This window comes from Glycine soja, chromosome 10 (assembly GCF_004193775.1).
Source record: "Glycine soja cultivar W05 chromosome 10, ASM419377v2, whole genome shotgun sequence".
In the NCBI taxonomy this organism is placed as follows: Eukaryota; Viridiplantae; Streptophyta; class Magnoliopsida; order Fabales; family Fabaceae; genus Glycine; species Glycine soja.
The window spans coordinates 765,985-782,620 of NC_041011.1; the positions used below are offsets into that span (position 1 = coordinate 765,985).

At 31.7% G+C, this 16,636-nt stretch overlaps 3 protein-coding genes and 1 long non-coding RNA gene across 4 annotated transcripts; 3 read left to right on the forward strand and 1 right to left on the reverse strand.

Moving 5' to 3' along the window:
• The first annotated feature begins 662 nt into the window (after nt 1-662).
• Nucleotides 663-2,957, forward strand: LOC114369796. Its single transcript, XM_028327052.1, has 5 exons — nt 663-855; nt 2,025-2,139; nt 2,240-2,329; nt 2,493-2,591; nt 2,686-2,957. The coding sequence occupies exons 1-5, from the start codon at nt 788-790 to the stop codon at nt 2,785-2,787; spliced, it is 474 nt and encodes a 157-aa protein (XP_028182853.1). The 5' UTR covers nt 663-787; the 3' UTR covers nt 2,788-2,957.
• A 1,869-nt stretch (nt 2,958-4,826) lies between these two features.
• Nucleotides 4,827-5,759, reverse strand: LOC114372269 (enoyl-CoA delta isomerase 2, peroxisomal-like). The gene has a single exon (XM_028329748.1). It carries the CDS (start codon nt 5,728-5,730, stop codon nt 4,981-4,983), a length of 750 nt encoding a protein of 249 aa, XP_028185549.1. The 5' UTR covers nt 5,731-5,759; the 3' UTR covers nt 4,827-4,980.
• Nucleotides 5,760-7,161: 1,402 nt separating this feature from the next.
• LOC114372270 lies at nt 7,162-10,336 on the forward strand. Its single transcript, XR_003658189.1, has 8 exons — nt 7,162-7,364; nt 7,549-7,607; nt 7,717-7,835; nt 7,940-8,354; nt 8,443-9,093; nt 9,178-9,249; nt 9,342-9,444; nt 9,990-10,336. It is a non-coding gene; the product is annotated as an uncharacterized LOC114372270 (long non-coding RNA).
• Nucleotides 10,337-14,368: 4,032 nt separating this feature from the next.
• Nucleotides 14,369-14,881, forward strand: LOC114370622 (uncharacterized protein At4g14450, chloroplastic-like). The gene has a single exon (XM_028328017.1). The coding sequence runs from the start codon at nt 14,459-14,461 to the stop codon at nt 14,741-14,743; it is 285 nt and encodes a 94-aa protein (XP_028183818.1). The 5' UTR covers nt 14,369-14,458; the 3' UTR covers nt 14,744-14,881.
• Nucleotides 14,882-16,636: the final 1,755 nt, after the last annotated feature.

Sequence of the window (16,636 nt, forward strand, 5' to 3'; positions counted from 1 at the left end):
ATTTGATATTTTATATAAATTCATCTTATATATATATATATATATATATGACGAAATCTATTTGCTTAGAGTTACTTTTCATTATTTATCTCATAAAACAAAAAGATATCTTTAAATTCTTTTTCATTTCTTTTCTTTCACCTATATTAAATTTTTAATCTCTCTCACTCCTGGTCTCTCCTCTCTCCTCTCTCACCTTTCATCATATTTATCGACATTTTTTAATAATTTTAGGTCATATTAAAAGAAAATAAATCAAATTAATATGAAAATATTAGATTTTGAATAAGTTTTTTTTTCCTACAATTGATTAATTGATTGATTAAACTTCACTACTACTCTTCATCATGTGATGACTATTTTATATATGTAATTATGTTTTATTTATTATTATTAATTATTAATGGGAAGATGGAGATAGAGATCTAATACTAGTAGAAGACAAGGTGGTGGTGATGGTGGTAGGTGATCACATTGAATTGTAAATTGAAGCAAAGTATAAGTGTTCACTTACATCTTTAACAATTAACATCGCTTGCGTGACACCCTCAACTTCCTTTAAATATTCCAAATCCAAATCTTATACACATAATAATCCCATTTTAATATACTAAAACTTAATCAAATTGACCACCTTGTTCTGTTCACAGCCACTCTCTCTCTCTCTCTCCAACAATATTATATTTCATTTCGTGTTCCTTGCTTCACTCTCTCACTCTCTCAGAGTCTTCCACGTTATTCTCTCTCCGAGCTTCACTCTCTTTTCGCCTCTGCTAAAGGGAGAAAAATGGGGTTCTCCTCCTTTCTGGGTCGTGTTCTCTTTGCCTCCCTCTTCATCCTCTCCGCATGGCAGATGTAAGTGACCCCTTTCACAGATCTATCAGATTCGTACAAAGGACTTCACTTTCCACTTTGTTTTCGATTTTTGGATGTGGGTTTTCGTTTTCTCGCTTTTGGGGTTCAAGGATTGAATGTAAAGGGTGTGTGGCTTTTTAGGATTTGGAGTCACAAGTTTGAGTACATTATGATATGCTTGATAAATTGATTGGATTTGCTTTTTAGTTTAATATGCATCTACTAATAAATGGAATTGTTAATTTGCTAGAATGTATGTGATATTGTTGTAGATTGTTAATTGTTAGTATTTGTTAATTATCTTTTGAGCAAGGTTTTGAAAAATGTTCCTCCACTGTGATTTTGACCGCAACATCAAGGTTTTATGGGTCTCCGCGCCCGCAATTGTGGCCACATCAGCTGTATTTTTCCACAAATTAAAGATCATGACGAAATTGCGGCCACAATTTAAAACCTTGCTTTTGAGTATGCTGTCATGTTGAATGTTAAGTGGTTTTGAATATTAGTGAGAATCAATGTCCTATGAAATCTTGAGTTACATCGTTTTTAAGTTGCTTTTCCTTTTTAAGTTACTTCATTGAGGATTTTGAAGTTTGCACTAAGTACTCATCAGACTTTGATATCAAATAAGGTATGGAGCCTAAGCTGATAGATCTAATTGGGGGGCCAATTTTATGTGTCAAGAAACTTCTGGTTTAGGTTAAAAGTAAATCTAGTAATGTAAACAAGATAAGTCCCATTGTTTCCTTTACTAGCCAAAAACCCCATTAATGATCAAGCCACAAACATGAGATTCACCGACCGCAAATCTTGATGTTGATAAATTCTATGACTATCTCCATCTCTCTGCTTCAATTCCTCTGCCTCGTACACCAAACACTAATAGTAACTTGTTAATCGGAATCTAATTTGATTTGATATTGCAACTTCCCTAGAGGTGCATGTGCATCACTGGGTTATGATTTATTAAAACTTTTTACGTATGTCATATACCTTATTTGGGAAAAAAATAACAAACCAAATGTTAGGTACCTTGAGAAATTTTGGTTTGCTAATGTATGTACTGCTTTGTGTGGCAGAAATGCTTACATGCGAAGCTGTTAAAGTAAAATAGTTCTGTTAGAGCAAGTATTAGTACTTTTGTATTGATATAATGTTTATATTGCAAGGTTTAATGAATTTGATGCCAATGGTGGACCCATCTCGAAAGAGTTGATTCCCAAACTCAGTGTGGTGAAGAATAATTTATCCTCTAAATTGGGGGTAGCGCTACCAGATATTGATGTAAGGCCTTTTTTTTTTATCTCACTATCTTATTAGCTAAATAGATTCCATTATATACTTGTAGTTCCACTTCCCTTTCTAATTGAGATACTAAATACAGGCCCGGCAATTCATTGCTACCATCATATTTCTTAAGGGGGTTGGAGGGATTTTGTTTGTGTTTGGAAGCACATTTGGATCTTTCCTACTGGTAAGGGCTTGGTCTCTCAGTTTGTATTGTGAAGTTGTTATTCTTAATCTTAAGTGTATTTTTAAAGCTCCGGTCACTGTTGTGGTTCTAAAGAATTATAAATCCTGATTGGGCTTTTCCTCTTGTGTAGCTTCTACATCTAAGACTTTTGCTGTTGTTGTAGCTTTTGCATCTGGCGATTACTACTCCACTTCTGTACGATTTCTATAACCATAGCCCCGGCAAGCCTAAGTACAATCAGCTGCTGAATGATTTCTTGCTGGTTTGTCTAAACTTCTTTTACTTGTTGTCTTGCTAATTGATGGTTTTCATTTGTGTGAGAACTTGATATGTATTGTGGTTACTTTTGATGGCAGAACACAGCACTTTTTGGGGCATTGCTATTCTTTATTGGAATGAAGAACTCAATTCCCAGGAGTCAGCTCAGGAAGAAGACCCCTAAAGCTAAGACAGTTTAGAAAAAATAGAGCAAAAGATGTATTAGTGTGCCAAAATGCTTAGTTTCGGCATTAAGTATTTGATCTTCAGCTGAGTTTGGAATAGTTACTTAGACCTATTAAGATTATTTTGTTTATTTGTCAGATGGATTATAATTTGATTATTGATATGCTTCCCCTTTCACTTGCAATTCTATTTTACTTGGCACAAAGAAATTAAGCTAAGCTATGGTCAGATTTGGTGACCAATATTACTTGGCGAGAAAATAGATTTCCTTGCTGGGAGCAAAGTAAAAATTTCATACTAATACCCCTTCACATTGTTTGATTTTGGTCTAATTCATTATAATCCAAGCATGATTACAAAGATAAAATTGAGCAAATAATACCATGTAGAAATTGATTTGGGATATTAGGCCTTGTTTCTGTGACCAAAATTTGCCTTTGGTGTAAAATTTAATCTATGAGAACTAAATTGCAAAATTTTATCTTAACTAAATTGAGTGTGGTCTGTCATCTGAGGTGTTAAAATGAGATGTTTCTACATGAAAAACAAACTGAATCCCCAGTGAAGTGGTGTTGGATCAGCATGGTAGGTGTCATTTTGATGGGGACAAGTGGAGGTGTTAAGATGGATGAGTCATTGAACTGTGCTTTTTATGGAGCCACCACATAAATTCGACTCATAATGCTACCTACCCATGTATTCGGTCATGAATGAGTCAAGATTGTTCGTTATTTTTTCATAGTGCTCTAAGTGTGAGTTTAGTTGTGAAGAAATAGGAAAAAAAGGGAGAGAAATTTCTAAAATTATATGTGAATCCTACTTTTTTTTCTATTTTAATTTAAATATTTTTTAAAAAATTTCTTCCGTTCTCTAAAAGAAAAGAAAAGGTAATAATAGTATGGTATAATGGATTTACTTTTTTTTAATGGTATGATACAATGAATTGACTCTACATAATTTCAACTTCTAAATTATTTTATTATATGATTTAGAATTGTTTTAGTCTTGAATAATTTTTGTGATATATGATCGAATTTTTTTTTTTTTTAAATTATAAACTTAATCACGTGTAACATAACAATTAGTCATGTTTGTTACCATATGATAATGTGAGATCATGTAATAATTTTTTAAGTCTTGATATTAACCTGTCTTGACATAAGTTAGCAATTGTTGCCAACAATCTAATTAGGTACAATTGTTTATTGTTCACATGGATTCCCCTGTCCTCAAGTGACCAAGTAAAGATGCCAACAATCTAATTAAGTACAATTATTGATCACATGATTCCTCTACCCTCATGTGACCAAGTAAAGATGCAACGGGCCTTAATCAAAATGCAAGGATGGAAAGTGGGGTGGAAAAAAGAGAAGTGGTCCTATAGTGGAATGCTTATGCAGAAAAATTTCTTTCTTTCTGCAGGTGGTAGCAGAAATTTATCATCCAATTCAATTATTCAGATGCAAGAAGAGCGGTGATGTCATATATTATTATATTTCTTCGTAGTCTTGCATTCAATGGAGTAGAAGTAGAATTTTCCCATATTCACAGCAACAACAAAGAAAAAAGAAATAGAATTTCGGCATAAATCCAGTGGAAGTAAGAAGAACTACTTGTCAAACCAACCACAAAAAGAACGCATTTGACAATTTTACTCTAGCTCTAATATAAACGGTTCAAGCAATGAAGGTTAAACGTTTTTTTTACGTAGCAGTAAAGTTAAACTTAACACCTCAAATAACTTGAGGATTATTTAGCTCAATTTCCCTACAATTCCAAGGTTTCTTAAGTTTTTTTCACCGTTGTATTTATATTTAGAGTAAATAATTTATGTACCAATCGTGGAGCTCCTATGTGTATACAGAAAACCAGAAGTTGATATCAACAATGATTTCTAATTAATAATAGTATAATCAACTAGAAGTTGATATTAAGAATGATTTCTAATTAATTGATGGTATAATTTTTTTATCGATGAATAAAGATTAAACTAATTTATTTATTTATATCTAGACATTTATAATTTGGTGGCCGATGATGCTTTTGGTCAAAATACAAGAAGTATAGATGCTTGTATCATATGATTGTAGAACCATACACACTGTATTATTGATCACATTTCAAATTCATTCTTCGTACATAGATTTTTTATTTTTTGTTTTCTCATACTCTTAAATTGTTGTTTGTGCAATTCAAATTACAAGTAATCAGATCTTAGAAACGATGGTTTTGGGTGTTAATCCCAAAGCAGCACACACTTCAGGGTACAAACTCTTTCTGATTTCCGCATAAGCGTCCCCAACCCACTTTCTCCGTGCTAACTCCTCCCCCAGGCGCATCGCAGCCTCCACGGTGCCCTCCGCGCTATCGTGCGCCGAGTGCACGATCCCCATCTCCACCGCCCCCTCCGCCCTAACCTTCCTTCCGGCCAACACAACGTCACGCAGCGCCGCCGCCGGGATCTTCGCCCCGGCGACGGCGGCGAAGTATTCTGGAAGAGTGATTCCCAGGTCCACCTCCGGAAAGTAGATCACACCGCGGTCGGCGCGCATGAGGACGTAGTCGTGCGCGAGGGCGAAGATTGCTCCGGCAGCGGCGGCGTTGCCGGAGACGGCGGCAACGGTGGGGATGGGGAGGGAGAGGAGCGCGGCGAGGACGGGGCGGAGGGCGTCGGACATGCGGCGGAGGCGGAGGCGGGCGGAGGGCTGGTCGCCGGCGGCCTGGGCCCAGCGGAAGTCGAAGCCGTTGCAGAAGAATCTGCCGTGCGCGGCGGTGAGGAGGGCGGAGCCGGCGGTGGCTTGGGACTTGACTTCGGAGAGCGCAGCGAGGAGGGAAGATAGGAGGGTGGGGTTGAGGCGGTGCTGGTCGTCGAATTCGCTGGTTAGGGTTAGGACGAAGAGGGGTCCTCTCTTCTCTAATGTGCACATCGTGTTGTTTCTTGCCAGCGTGTGAGTCATTAACTCGTGCCGCTAATGTAAGAGATAAGGTATATTTAAATTTAAAATAAATATATTACTTTTATCACTCATTTTATTTTTATAATTACAAAATATCCATTTTAATTGAAATTATATTAGGGTAAAATTAACTTATAAGCTTAGAGTTGAAAAATGAAAAACTTATTATAATCGATTAATGTTTAATAGGATTAACTTATAAGTTAATTAATAAATATTAAATAGCATAAATAAATATATTTATTATTTAACTTTTTTTTTAATAATTTATCATCTTAAAAATAAGATAATAATTTTTAAAATTTTATATTATATAAAAGACAATATTAGGATCACACTTGAAAATCCCAACCCTCATTCCTCACACACACACACACCAAATGCAATCCAAATTGATGAGGCTGCCAGAAGTGGCTTTCAAGTTTCAATATCTTGGGGTAGAACAATTTGAAGGTTGAGCCAGCCATAGCAAGATTTCCAAAGTGTGTCAGCAATAAATCAGATACTTCAATCTAGGACTCATGTCAATCAATTATTTCATGGAAAAGCAAATCATATGAAGAAGAGGACACATGGAATTAAATTATTTTTAAACTTTTTTTCCTTATTTTGTTTAGTTTTAGAAATAAAAAATACAAAACATATTTTGTTTCACGGCTAATCAATAAGAATGTAAAAGATGAAATTAAAATCAGATTCTATCCCAAAACATATGCCACTATGCTAGCAGTACATTTCTTCGAAATCTTTTTTTTACCATTAATTAACAACAACGGTGAATATTTATTGATAATTAATAATTTCAATAAAAATCTGCCATTAAACTCTTAAGTCTTACCTTTTTCAACAAGTAACCATGCCATATCAGCAATGCATTCCTTGAATTACTTTCACAACGTTGACTTTGCCAAGCTGTTAAGAATTAAGATTAATAAATTAATAAATATTTTTAATGCTATAATATAATAAAATGATTTAATTTTCAATATATCTTTAATTCTTATAAATATATAACAAAATTAATCATCAATTAGTTTATTTTTAATATGATTTTTAAGTTTAAATATGTTTTTTTCCATGTAGTTTCATATTTTTTTAATTTTGTTTTCCGAAAAAAAATTATTTATTTTAGTTCTTGTAAGTTTATAGTTTTAAATTTTTTATTTCTGGTAAGATATTTTGTTATTTTTAGTTTTTATAAATTTATATGTTTTCCATTTTAATTCTTATAAGTGTAAACTTATGAAATTATAAATGAAAAAAAATTGAAATTTAAAAGAACTAAAATATAAAAAAAAAAACACACACACACACACATAAGAACTACGAATAAAAAAACTTGTAAAAATCAAAATTTAAACATTAGAAAAATAAACAGATTTAATGAATAAAAAAGCAACTAACTTAAAAAATAAACAAACTTTTAAAAAACACTAATTTAAGACTAAAATTAGAAAAATAAACTTACATTGAATAAAAAAAAAACTAACTTACAATGACCAAAAACAGATTTAAACATTGTTAATGAGTAATGATAATTCTATTTCAAACTTAAAAAAAAAAAAAAAACTGCCCAGTCTGCTTTTGCTCTGTCCTCACACAGCCGCTGGTGTTTAACTGGAACCCCACTTCAGGTTTGTCTTTTTATTTCAGTTAACAATATATGTATAAATAGTACTCCACCCACAATGAAATTTCCATCTTTCCCATGTGAAAACGTTTCTATCTTAGTACTTTATTAGATTAAGGGTCTCGTTTATTCAGCAAAAAACTCACCTTTGGGCACCTCTTCGTGAAATGTGTTGTTCTCTATTGCAGAATAGCTTGGAAGACCTATACAGTCTCTTGCGTGTTGAACCTTGGTGCAACTTGACATTGTATGTCAAGAATGTGATGCTATCTCATAAATTCGTTTGTTGTTTAAAGAGTGAATATTTTATTTTAAAAACCAGTAATTATTTTTTAATTTTGGAAACATCTGTATAGGTGGCAGAAGTTAATTCAAAGGCCTTATGAGAATGGTGATCCAAGATCCCTGGAGTTGGCCAAGGTCATTTTGAGGATGCTGATGTTAAGAAGAACAAAGGAAACGAAGGATAAGAGAGGTAGGTAGTCATTCTTCTCACTTCACTTGAACTGTGTCCCTTTTGAAACACAAATGTATATATTTTTTCTAATCACAATTTTGATTTCATACATGTTTTTCCAGGCCGATACTTTTCTCCCGCCTCCAATTGATATCCAGTTGATTGAGTGTGAACAATCAGAATCTGAACGGGACTTTTATGAAGCCCTTTTCGAGAGATCTGAAGCAAGTTTTGTGCCACAGCTTCTGATTTGTGCTTGGATCTGAATAACAACCTGTTTCACTTTTATCAATTTTGATAAAGTCTAAAAATCTGTTAATAGAAACCGTTCTCAAACCTAGTTTGTTCTAGTAACTGTTAATAGTTTTATGTTTGGCACGTTAACTGCCATGCAACTCTTGAACTTACTATCCAATGCAAACAGGTTCAATTTGATCAGTATGTTGCACAAGGAAAGGTTCTTCACCATTATGCAAATATCCTTGACCTACTAATGCAGTTGAGGCGGTGTTGTAACCATCCATTTTTAGTTATGTGGTAGGTGTGGCAAACACATTAAAATGCTCTTACTGTTTCCCTTTACCAATTCTTCTGCCTCTAACAAGATTTTCCCTTGTATATGAAGCGGAAGTGATACCCAGAAACGTGCAGATTTAAGCAGACACGCAAGAAGATTCCTTCAGACTAATACTGAATGCCCCGAAGAAAGCAATCAAAATGATCCTCGGCAGCAAGCAGAGTTGAACAAACTTGCAAGTAGATTACTTCTAAAATCTGCTTCTTCTTCGCACTCGTTCAACCTCATGCATACATTGCCGAGGTTTTGGAGGATATTCAAAAGGGTGACATTGTAGAATGTTCTATATGCATGGAATCTCCAGAAGATCCTGTGTTTACACCATGTGCACATAAATTTTGTAGAGAATGTCTATATAGTTGCTGGGGCACCTCAGCGGGTGGTAAATGTCCAATCTGTCGTCAATTGCTCCAGAAAGACGATCTGATTACTTATTCATCTGAAAGTCCATTCAAGCTCGATGTTAAGAACAATGTGACGGAGTCTTCAAAGGTTTCAAAGCTATTTGAATTCCTGCAACGTATTTTGAACACATCAAGTGAAAAGAGTATCGTCTTCAGTCAATGGACATCATTTTTTTATCTGTTGGAGAATTCTTTGAGGAGGAAAGGAATTGGTTTTCTGAGATATGATGGGAAGTTGACTCAGAAGCAGAGGGAGAAAGTTCTGGATGAATTCAACCAGACAAGAGAGAAAAGGGTAAGCAAAGTTAATTTGAACAATTTATTTTTTTAGTTGAAAAAAAAATATCATCACAGAATCACTGTTTTTTCATTGTTTCAGGTTATGTTGATGTCACTAAAAGCTGGTGGTATGGGCTTGAACTTAACTGCAGCTTCAAATGTTTTCATTATGGTATGCTATGCCTATTTCCTTTGTCTCCATTGTCTATCCTGTGCACAACTTCATTTCTTCTGTGTTAACTTTTTTTGTATTGTAAAATATAGGATCCATGGTAGAACCCTGCAGTTGAGGAGCAAGCAATAATGAGAATTCATCGAATAGGACAAAACCGAAGGAAGAGTTGTAGTGAGAAGATTTATCGTTAAGGTTAGCCAATCCATTTTAGAACATAAAACATGCAATCGTACTCATCTTAAACCATATTGCCGACTTCTTATGGGTCAAATGTTTCGGTTTGGACTTGGAATATTCAAAGTCCCCTTTTTTTCTTTTTGCCAAACGGTGCTGTTAATTGATAAGGCAGCATTTCCTTTCTTTTCTCCTTGTTTTTTCCTAACAAATGCTATGGGTTGCCCCTTTTATTATTTTTGTTTGGTATGACCCCTTTTGATTATTTTAAATTGCTTTGCCTAGAGATAGTTCAACCGTACAAGTACTTGGAGCTGTCAAATATTTATACATTTTATGACTATTTTATTGTTTTTGATATCTTTTTTCTCCTTAGTTGGGTAGAAAAACCATTTTCTCACGTTTTTCACAAGTAGTTTCACCTCACCTTATCCTTTTGTTGGGTCACATAGTCTTAAAAAACTTTTCTTGATTTAGTTTAAATTCGCACGTTTTGTTGACTTTCCCTTTTCCCCTTGTTTTTTGTTAACTAATAGTAAGATTTATGGGGGTATTGTGAACAGGACACGGTGGAAGATCGCTTGCAACAAGTTCAAGCTAGGAAACAAAGGTTGATATCTGGTACCCTCACAGATGATGAGGTTCGGACTGCTAGAATTCAAGATCTCAAAATGCTTTTCACACGAGAGTTTATTTATTTAGAAGGTGATTTATTTGTCTATTTTTTTAGATCTAGGAAAGCCAATTTTGTATAGATTGTTGGATCCTTTTCTACAGCAAAAGGCTTCTTTTTTTCTTTTGTGTACATACATGAAATGATGATCATTAGACTATTCTGAACTCTAACAAAGAAGCCCACTGTTTTGTAAATCTTTCAGCTTTAGTGGTTATTTTCATATTGGTCATTCAATTACTGTTTAGAGAGAATCCGAAACCTGGTATCAAATTTAGTAATTTATTATTATGTATGTAAAAGGTGAATCAATAAAATATAACCTGTGGCACCAACTAAAATGTAAGTGCTTTCTCTACAAACGAAAACAAACAACGTAGTCCCTAGAGAAGCGGAAATGGAAAGCCTATTATTAATGATTATGATTTGCTGAAATGTGTTAATGTGTTTTAATAAGCTCGAATGCATAAGTAAGCTTTATTAAGCCATCAAAAAAATTTATTGACTTCGTATGTTTTAAGTACTAGTTCAATAGAGTAATGACAAATTTTCAAAGTAAGATTTACAGATTTATCTATATTCTTTCATGTTTGTTTACTTGTTTCAGTATTCAATCTAACTCATTTATCTTTGTTAATAAGATTAAGATATAAGATGAGTTTATTTCTTTATTTTTACGACATTATACGAGCATATTTTCATTTTTACGTATAGTAAAAAAATGAAGAGTGGTTTAAAAATTAAGGTATTGAAATGTCATTGTACTAAATTAATTTTCATTTTCATGAACTTTCATGCATTTAACAGTATAAAGATTTGTGGCACATCCGGTCTTTATTTTTTCTTTTTTTTAAGAAAATTATCATTTTTTTGAAAGTCAAATTATGTCATTATTTAATTAAAATAATGTAAAAACAAATTGAAGAAAGTTAGTATTTTAATAAACTAAAAATATTGTCACTTTCATAAAGAAAACCAGCACGGTGCAACAGAAGGGGGTGTGTGGTGTACGAATTGGGGACTAGAGTGCGGCGTGGTAGGTAGGAAGAGAAATTGGAAGAAAGCGATTGCAGGTTGGCGTGAGTTAAATCTACTCCATGTCAAATTATTGCATTTAACTGGATGTTAAAATTGATTTTAATTATAAATTTATATTAAAATGAGAATTTTTATTAAAGTGTAAAGAAAAAAATCAATGCTAAAATATATTATCAATATTCCTGTTCAATATTGTATCAATTATTTTACTTTAAATAGAAACTGTATTTTTTTATAAAAAAAAAAAAATTGGGATAGGAATTAAAGGTGAACGTGACGCCCTACCTTCTTGACCGGTCAGATTTGGATTTATTAGATAGCCTGAATTTGCAAGTGGGACCTTGGGCTATCATAATAAGACTATTGTTAGGTTTCCTTACTATATTTGTTCAATAATATTTTAGGACGCAAAATTAATTAAGCTAGATCATCCTTTAAAAAAATATTAAGCTAGATCAAGAACTTAGTTAGACGATTAGAATACGTCGATTGTTGTAAAATTTTCTAGTACTTATTTTCAATTTCTACAAACAAAAATTAAATTATGACAAGTGTCAAAATTAACTATACGTGAATACTATGGTGTTTCATATAGTTTTTAACATTTTACCAATTCAACTATAAAATTATATATTACTTTAATGATCATATATTAAAATTTAATAAATTTTGTAATTGAAAATTATTTTACAAAATCAAATCAAGTTAGTTTCCTTCCAAAAATTTACTCTACAATTGAATGCAAAAATGCATAATTGGCAGTCAAGGTTGGACCTCCTTTTTTATGCTGTCTCTCTACGAAAGTGTAGGGTTTTTGTTAGATTAGCCTTTTTAATAATTTGATACTACTAAATGCTTTATGTGGTGCCTATCTTTGACCATGATTCCGCTTGGCTCCCTCATGTTATGTATCTTATATGAATCAAATTTAGTAATTTACATTTTAATCCGCTGGGAATTTCTTATGCCTGATAGCAAAAAATGTTTCTTCATCTTATTTAAATGTTAAACTAGAAAAAAAAATTGAATAGATGAATTAAACAACGTGTTATAAAGTTTTAAAACTATTAGATATTTGCTGTAAAAAATATATATGAGATATTTCATTAAATGAATTCAAATTAATGTGTAATATATATTTATAATTCTAAAATATAAGTGAGATTTGACCGTAATTGTCTAAGAAAACATTGGCCGTAATATTATCTAACTACAAATGTGTAATTTTTCTAAAATTAGGTATTCATAATTGTTAAGATTATATCAAAATATTCAGAAGAAACCAAACTCATATAACTCATATTTAAGCAATCGAGCTATATACTTCCTTTGTAATTAATAAATAATTAGTTTATCCTTGAATTAGGTGATCACTTGATGAAATAATGACTATTATTATGCGTTGTTAGCGCCATAAATGTAGTTCATGTAATACAAAACAGGTTCTTATACCCTACATCCTTGCTTCCTATAAAAGTATAATATTCTGCTTATATATATATTTTTAGGCTTGATTGCGCTTTTTAACTTTCACTTTTAAAATAAATTTCACTTATAATAAATTGATTTGGCACATTAATTTCCTCCTAACTTAGTCAACAGCAAGAGATACAACACGTTGTAGACTTGTAGACTTTAGAAAATGCTTTCAATATTCATCTCTTAAAACACAAAGGTTTAGGAGAAATGGAAATTAAAAATAGTTTCTACAAATTATGATTTCACACCACAATTATCAAATATTTTTGCTCTGCGATGAATGATGATAATTTGGTAGAGGTCTAGAGATGCTTCAGTGATTAGAGGGGGTCTTCTTGCATGAAAATACTCTAATGGTTAAATTATTAACAAGAAGACAACTAGATTAGAGGGGGTCTTCTTGCATGAAAATACTCTAATGGTTAAATTATTAACAAGAAGACAACTAGAAAGTATAATTAATATTATTATCTTTATACAATTCAAAATACTATTAGAATCACTAAATCAATCAATATCATCAACACTTTTAATTTTTATTCAAATTTCATTAATCAATATTAATTAAGATTTGACTTTAACAAAATAGTTTTTTTTTTTTTTTTTGCATTAGAATAACTTGATCGAAAGCTAAGAACTAATTTTTTGAGCGATTGAGATCCATTTAAAAAATTGACATCTTTCAACGTATGTTTTTTCTTCATGCATAAATCAAACTCATAATCACATACTTAAAATACAATATTATTTACTAACAACATATACGATGTTAGTTAACAAAACATATTAAACTTTAAATAGTGAGAATTATAATCAAATATAAATAATTAAAAACAAAATTTAATTTTAATTTAGTATCCATGTAACTTTTTTTACAATCAATAAAAGAACATCTTAAATATAATTTTATTTGCAGTAAAAAATTAATTTTGAAATTATTTATGATAAAAATAATTTTTAATAATATAATAATTCAAGATTATTTAGATATATAAAAAATTACACTATAAATATATTATAATTAAATTATTAAGATATTATTTTGGCTCATTTCTCATTTTTTTTATTTTATGTTTTAAAATCTCCAATTTAAAACTTTATGTTTACAAATGGATCTATTTTGTTCATTTTCATTAGTAACGTTAAATATACTAATAAAAATGTCTATTTTGATTTTTTATGTTTTTTAAAAAAAATATCATTTTAATTGTTTATGTTTGTAATGTTATCTAGAATAGTCTTTTTATTTTTATTTTAAAATAATTAACATTTTACGTGATCCAGGGACTGACACAAGAGCAACAATATATTTGGTTTTTAACACAAAATTTGAAATAAAATTTTTACTTAAAAAACATTTCAACTATTCAATTGTAATTGTCGCATAAGAAAAAAATATTTATAAAATAATTATTATTTCAATTTTTCAATAAAACATTAAAAATGATATAACATTAATTTTATAAAAAAAAAATCTGGTTAAAAAACAAGGATGGAGGGAGTAACATAGAGTATGATATATCATCTAAAGTCTAAATTAACTAGCCGTTGGTAAAAAAATAAAAATGAATTTTATTAACAAAAATATACTAGAGATACGTAGGGAAACACTAGTTATACGCCACGGCCCACGTGTATTATGATAATCCAAGCCGAGCCGAGCCGAGCAGAGCTGAGCCGCATCAATCATTTCAGTTTAAGATTCCAAACGTGTGCACCGCACGCCCCTCTATTTATACCCCGAAACCTCAACTCCCACCCACCGTTTTTCACTTTTCAGTTTTCTCTCTCACAAACACACTCCACTTCTCTTCTCGCCGTCGATCTCACGCGCTGCCGCGCATGGCCGAATCCCACAGAACCCGACCCTCCCGCCGGCAGCCCAGCCGCCTGCAGAGCCGCGCCCCGTCGTCGCTCCAGATAAACCGCACCGTCGAGTGGAACGTCGCGATCCCGCTGCTGTCCCCGCTGGTCTCGTCGCCCCCTCCGCCGCCGCAGAAGGACGAGCCGCCACCGCCGCAGCAACAACGCCCGCCGGAAAAAGTTGTCTTCAAAAAGTGGCAGCACCCCGCCGCACCGTTTTGCTACGAACCACCTTCGCTGGTTCCTCCTTTCGTTAACGTGTAAATAATAAATAAAAAAATGAAGAAAAATTATGAATATTTCTTCTAACATCTTTTGTTCATTTTCATTTTCACTTTTTTTTTTACACATAATATACCCTTATCGTAAGTAATAAGAGTAAGACCCAGTATTTTTTTTTAACTTTTTTTCTTTTTTTATTTGTGGCTTTAATTACTGAATAGAAGTGTAAGTTTGAAACCCTTATTATTATTATTATTATTATTATTATTATTATTATTCAATTTTTGTAATCGTTTTTTGAGCATATAGGAGGGTTTAATTCGTGTGTGTGAGTAACTGATTCCTTTTACAGGGATTTTGATTCAATTCAACGTTTTATTTCTTATATAAACAAATTTCGTTTTCGAAGGTTGTAATGAATTTATGAAAATCATGAGTATATAATATGATGGAGGTTTTTTCTTTTAATTAAAAAGTAAAAACGAAAAAATTATATGCTTATAAGCATGAAGGAATGCAATTGGTATTTTATATGTTTATGAATTTGCGGGAAAATGTTGATGGAATTGTTTTTATTCAAGATGCATCGTGTTTGTATAAATATATTTGACATTTGTGGCAATGAAATTGAAAGGTCATGTGTTTCCTGTTTGTTTGCTTGCTTGCTAAAGTGACTTGTTTTTGTGCTTGCTTTCATCGTTTTCTTTGAAATGTTTTTTTACAACTCTATGCAATAATATGTTTTTTCCTTTTATTTAAAAATAAAAAGTATTTGTTATTTATAAGATGAATAAAAATAAATGATAGTTGTTTTATATTGTTCTTGGTCTGGTTAAGCTATTCCATGCAATTCAATCTCAAAAGGCCCAATGTTCCAATGACTCGAGAACCATGCTTGTTGGTGCAAAATTTTAGATCATGAACATATAATATGTTAATAACAATATTGTAAATTAAGGGGTTTTTTGCCCAGGTAGCATTTCACGCAAAACATGGATCTCAAGTACAATCTGATAATAACAGCTTAAAAAAATTATGGCTATGTTTGGTTTGTCAACAGGGAACTCTAAACTCAATTTGAAGAGAAAAATGAATTTAACATCATATTTAATTTTTCTCCTAAATTATGTTTAAAGTTAAAATTTGGTCTGAGAAAAACACCTAGTATTCATCTTTGTAAACTTAAATTTGATCTAAACTTAAGTTTATAAGCAGTAATTCAAACATCTTAAACATGCCCTAAGGTGTTTGCCTCAATAGTACCTCTCATGTATTATCACATAAGAAACATTACTTTGACCAAGAATGTTAAAAATATATTATTTGATGCATTCTTTCAAACATTTTATTTTAAAATCAGAAGAAAAATCATTAATGTGGAATCAACAAAATTTTATCGCTTTTAATAAATTTTAACCAATAAAAAAGTTCAGAAATGTGTGTTCTGTTACCTTGACTCATGAGAAACCCAATGAAAAATAAGCTTAAAAGGCTTAAGGTACAAATTCGCACTAATGTTATATACTTTATATCCAAGATACTTGAGCACCAAAGTCCTTCTAGGTGCTATACCGGAACTCGACTTGCATATATTCATTAGAGATTTGTGAATTTATTTAATGTTAAATGTAATATGATCAGTTATTTAAGATTTAAATAGAATTTAATTTTAATACACTAAATAATTTTACATTATTAACTAATTACACATCTATAATTTATAAATAATTATTATAAAAATTAATAACTTTCAATTTGATGACAACTTATGATTGATTGGTAATATAACAGCGTATTCAAATTAAATTCTTAAACAATGAAACTGATTATTATTGTGAATATAGAGAAAGAACGGTTTGAGCATTATCCCTAACGTTGGTGATTTTCTTTTGGCAAATTGCTAACACATTCTAAACTCATCCTTGGAATTTGGTG

What these genes read in the sequence shown, in the direction of transcription:
- LOC114369796 (XM_028327052.1), top strand. Translation starts at nt 788, where the DNA reads ATGGGGTTCTCCTCCTTTCTGGGTCGTGTTCTCTTTGCCTCCCTCTTC. An exon ending in ATCCTCTCCGCATGGCAGAT is followed by an intron (nt 856 to 2,024) that starts GTAAGTGACCCC and finishes TTATATTGCAAG; the next exon opens with GTTTAATGAATTTGATGCCA. An exon ending in TAGCGCTACCAGATATTGAT is followed by an intron (nt 2,140 to 2,239) that starts GTAAGGCCTTTT and finishes TACTAAATACAG; the next exon opens with GCCCGGCAATTCATTGCTAC.
- LOC114372269 (XM_028329748.1), bottom strand. Translation starts at nt 5,730, where the DNA reads ATGACTCACACGCTGGCAAGAAACAACACGATGTGCACATTAGAGAAG.
- LOC114370622 (XM_028328017.1), top strand. Translation starts at nt 14,459, where the DNA reads ATGGCCGAATCCCACAGAACCCGACCCTCCCGCCGGCAGCCCAGCCGC.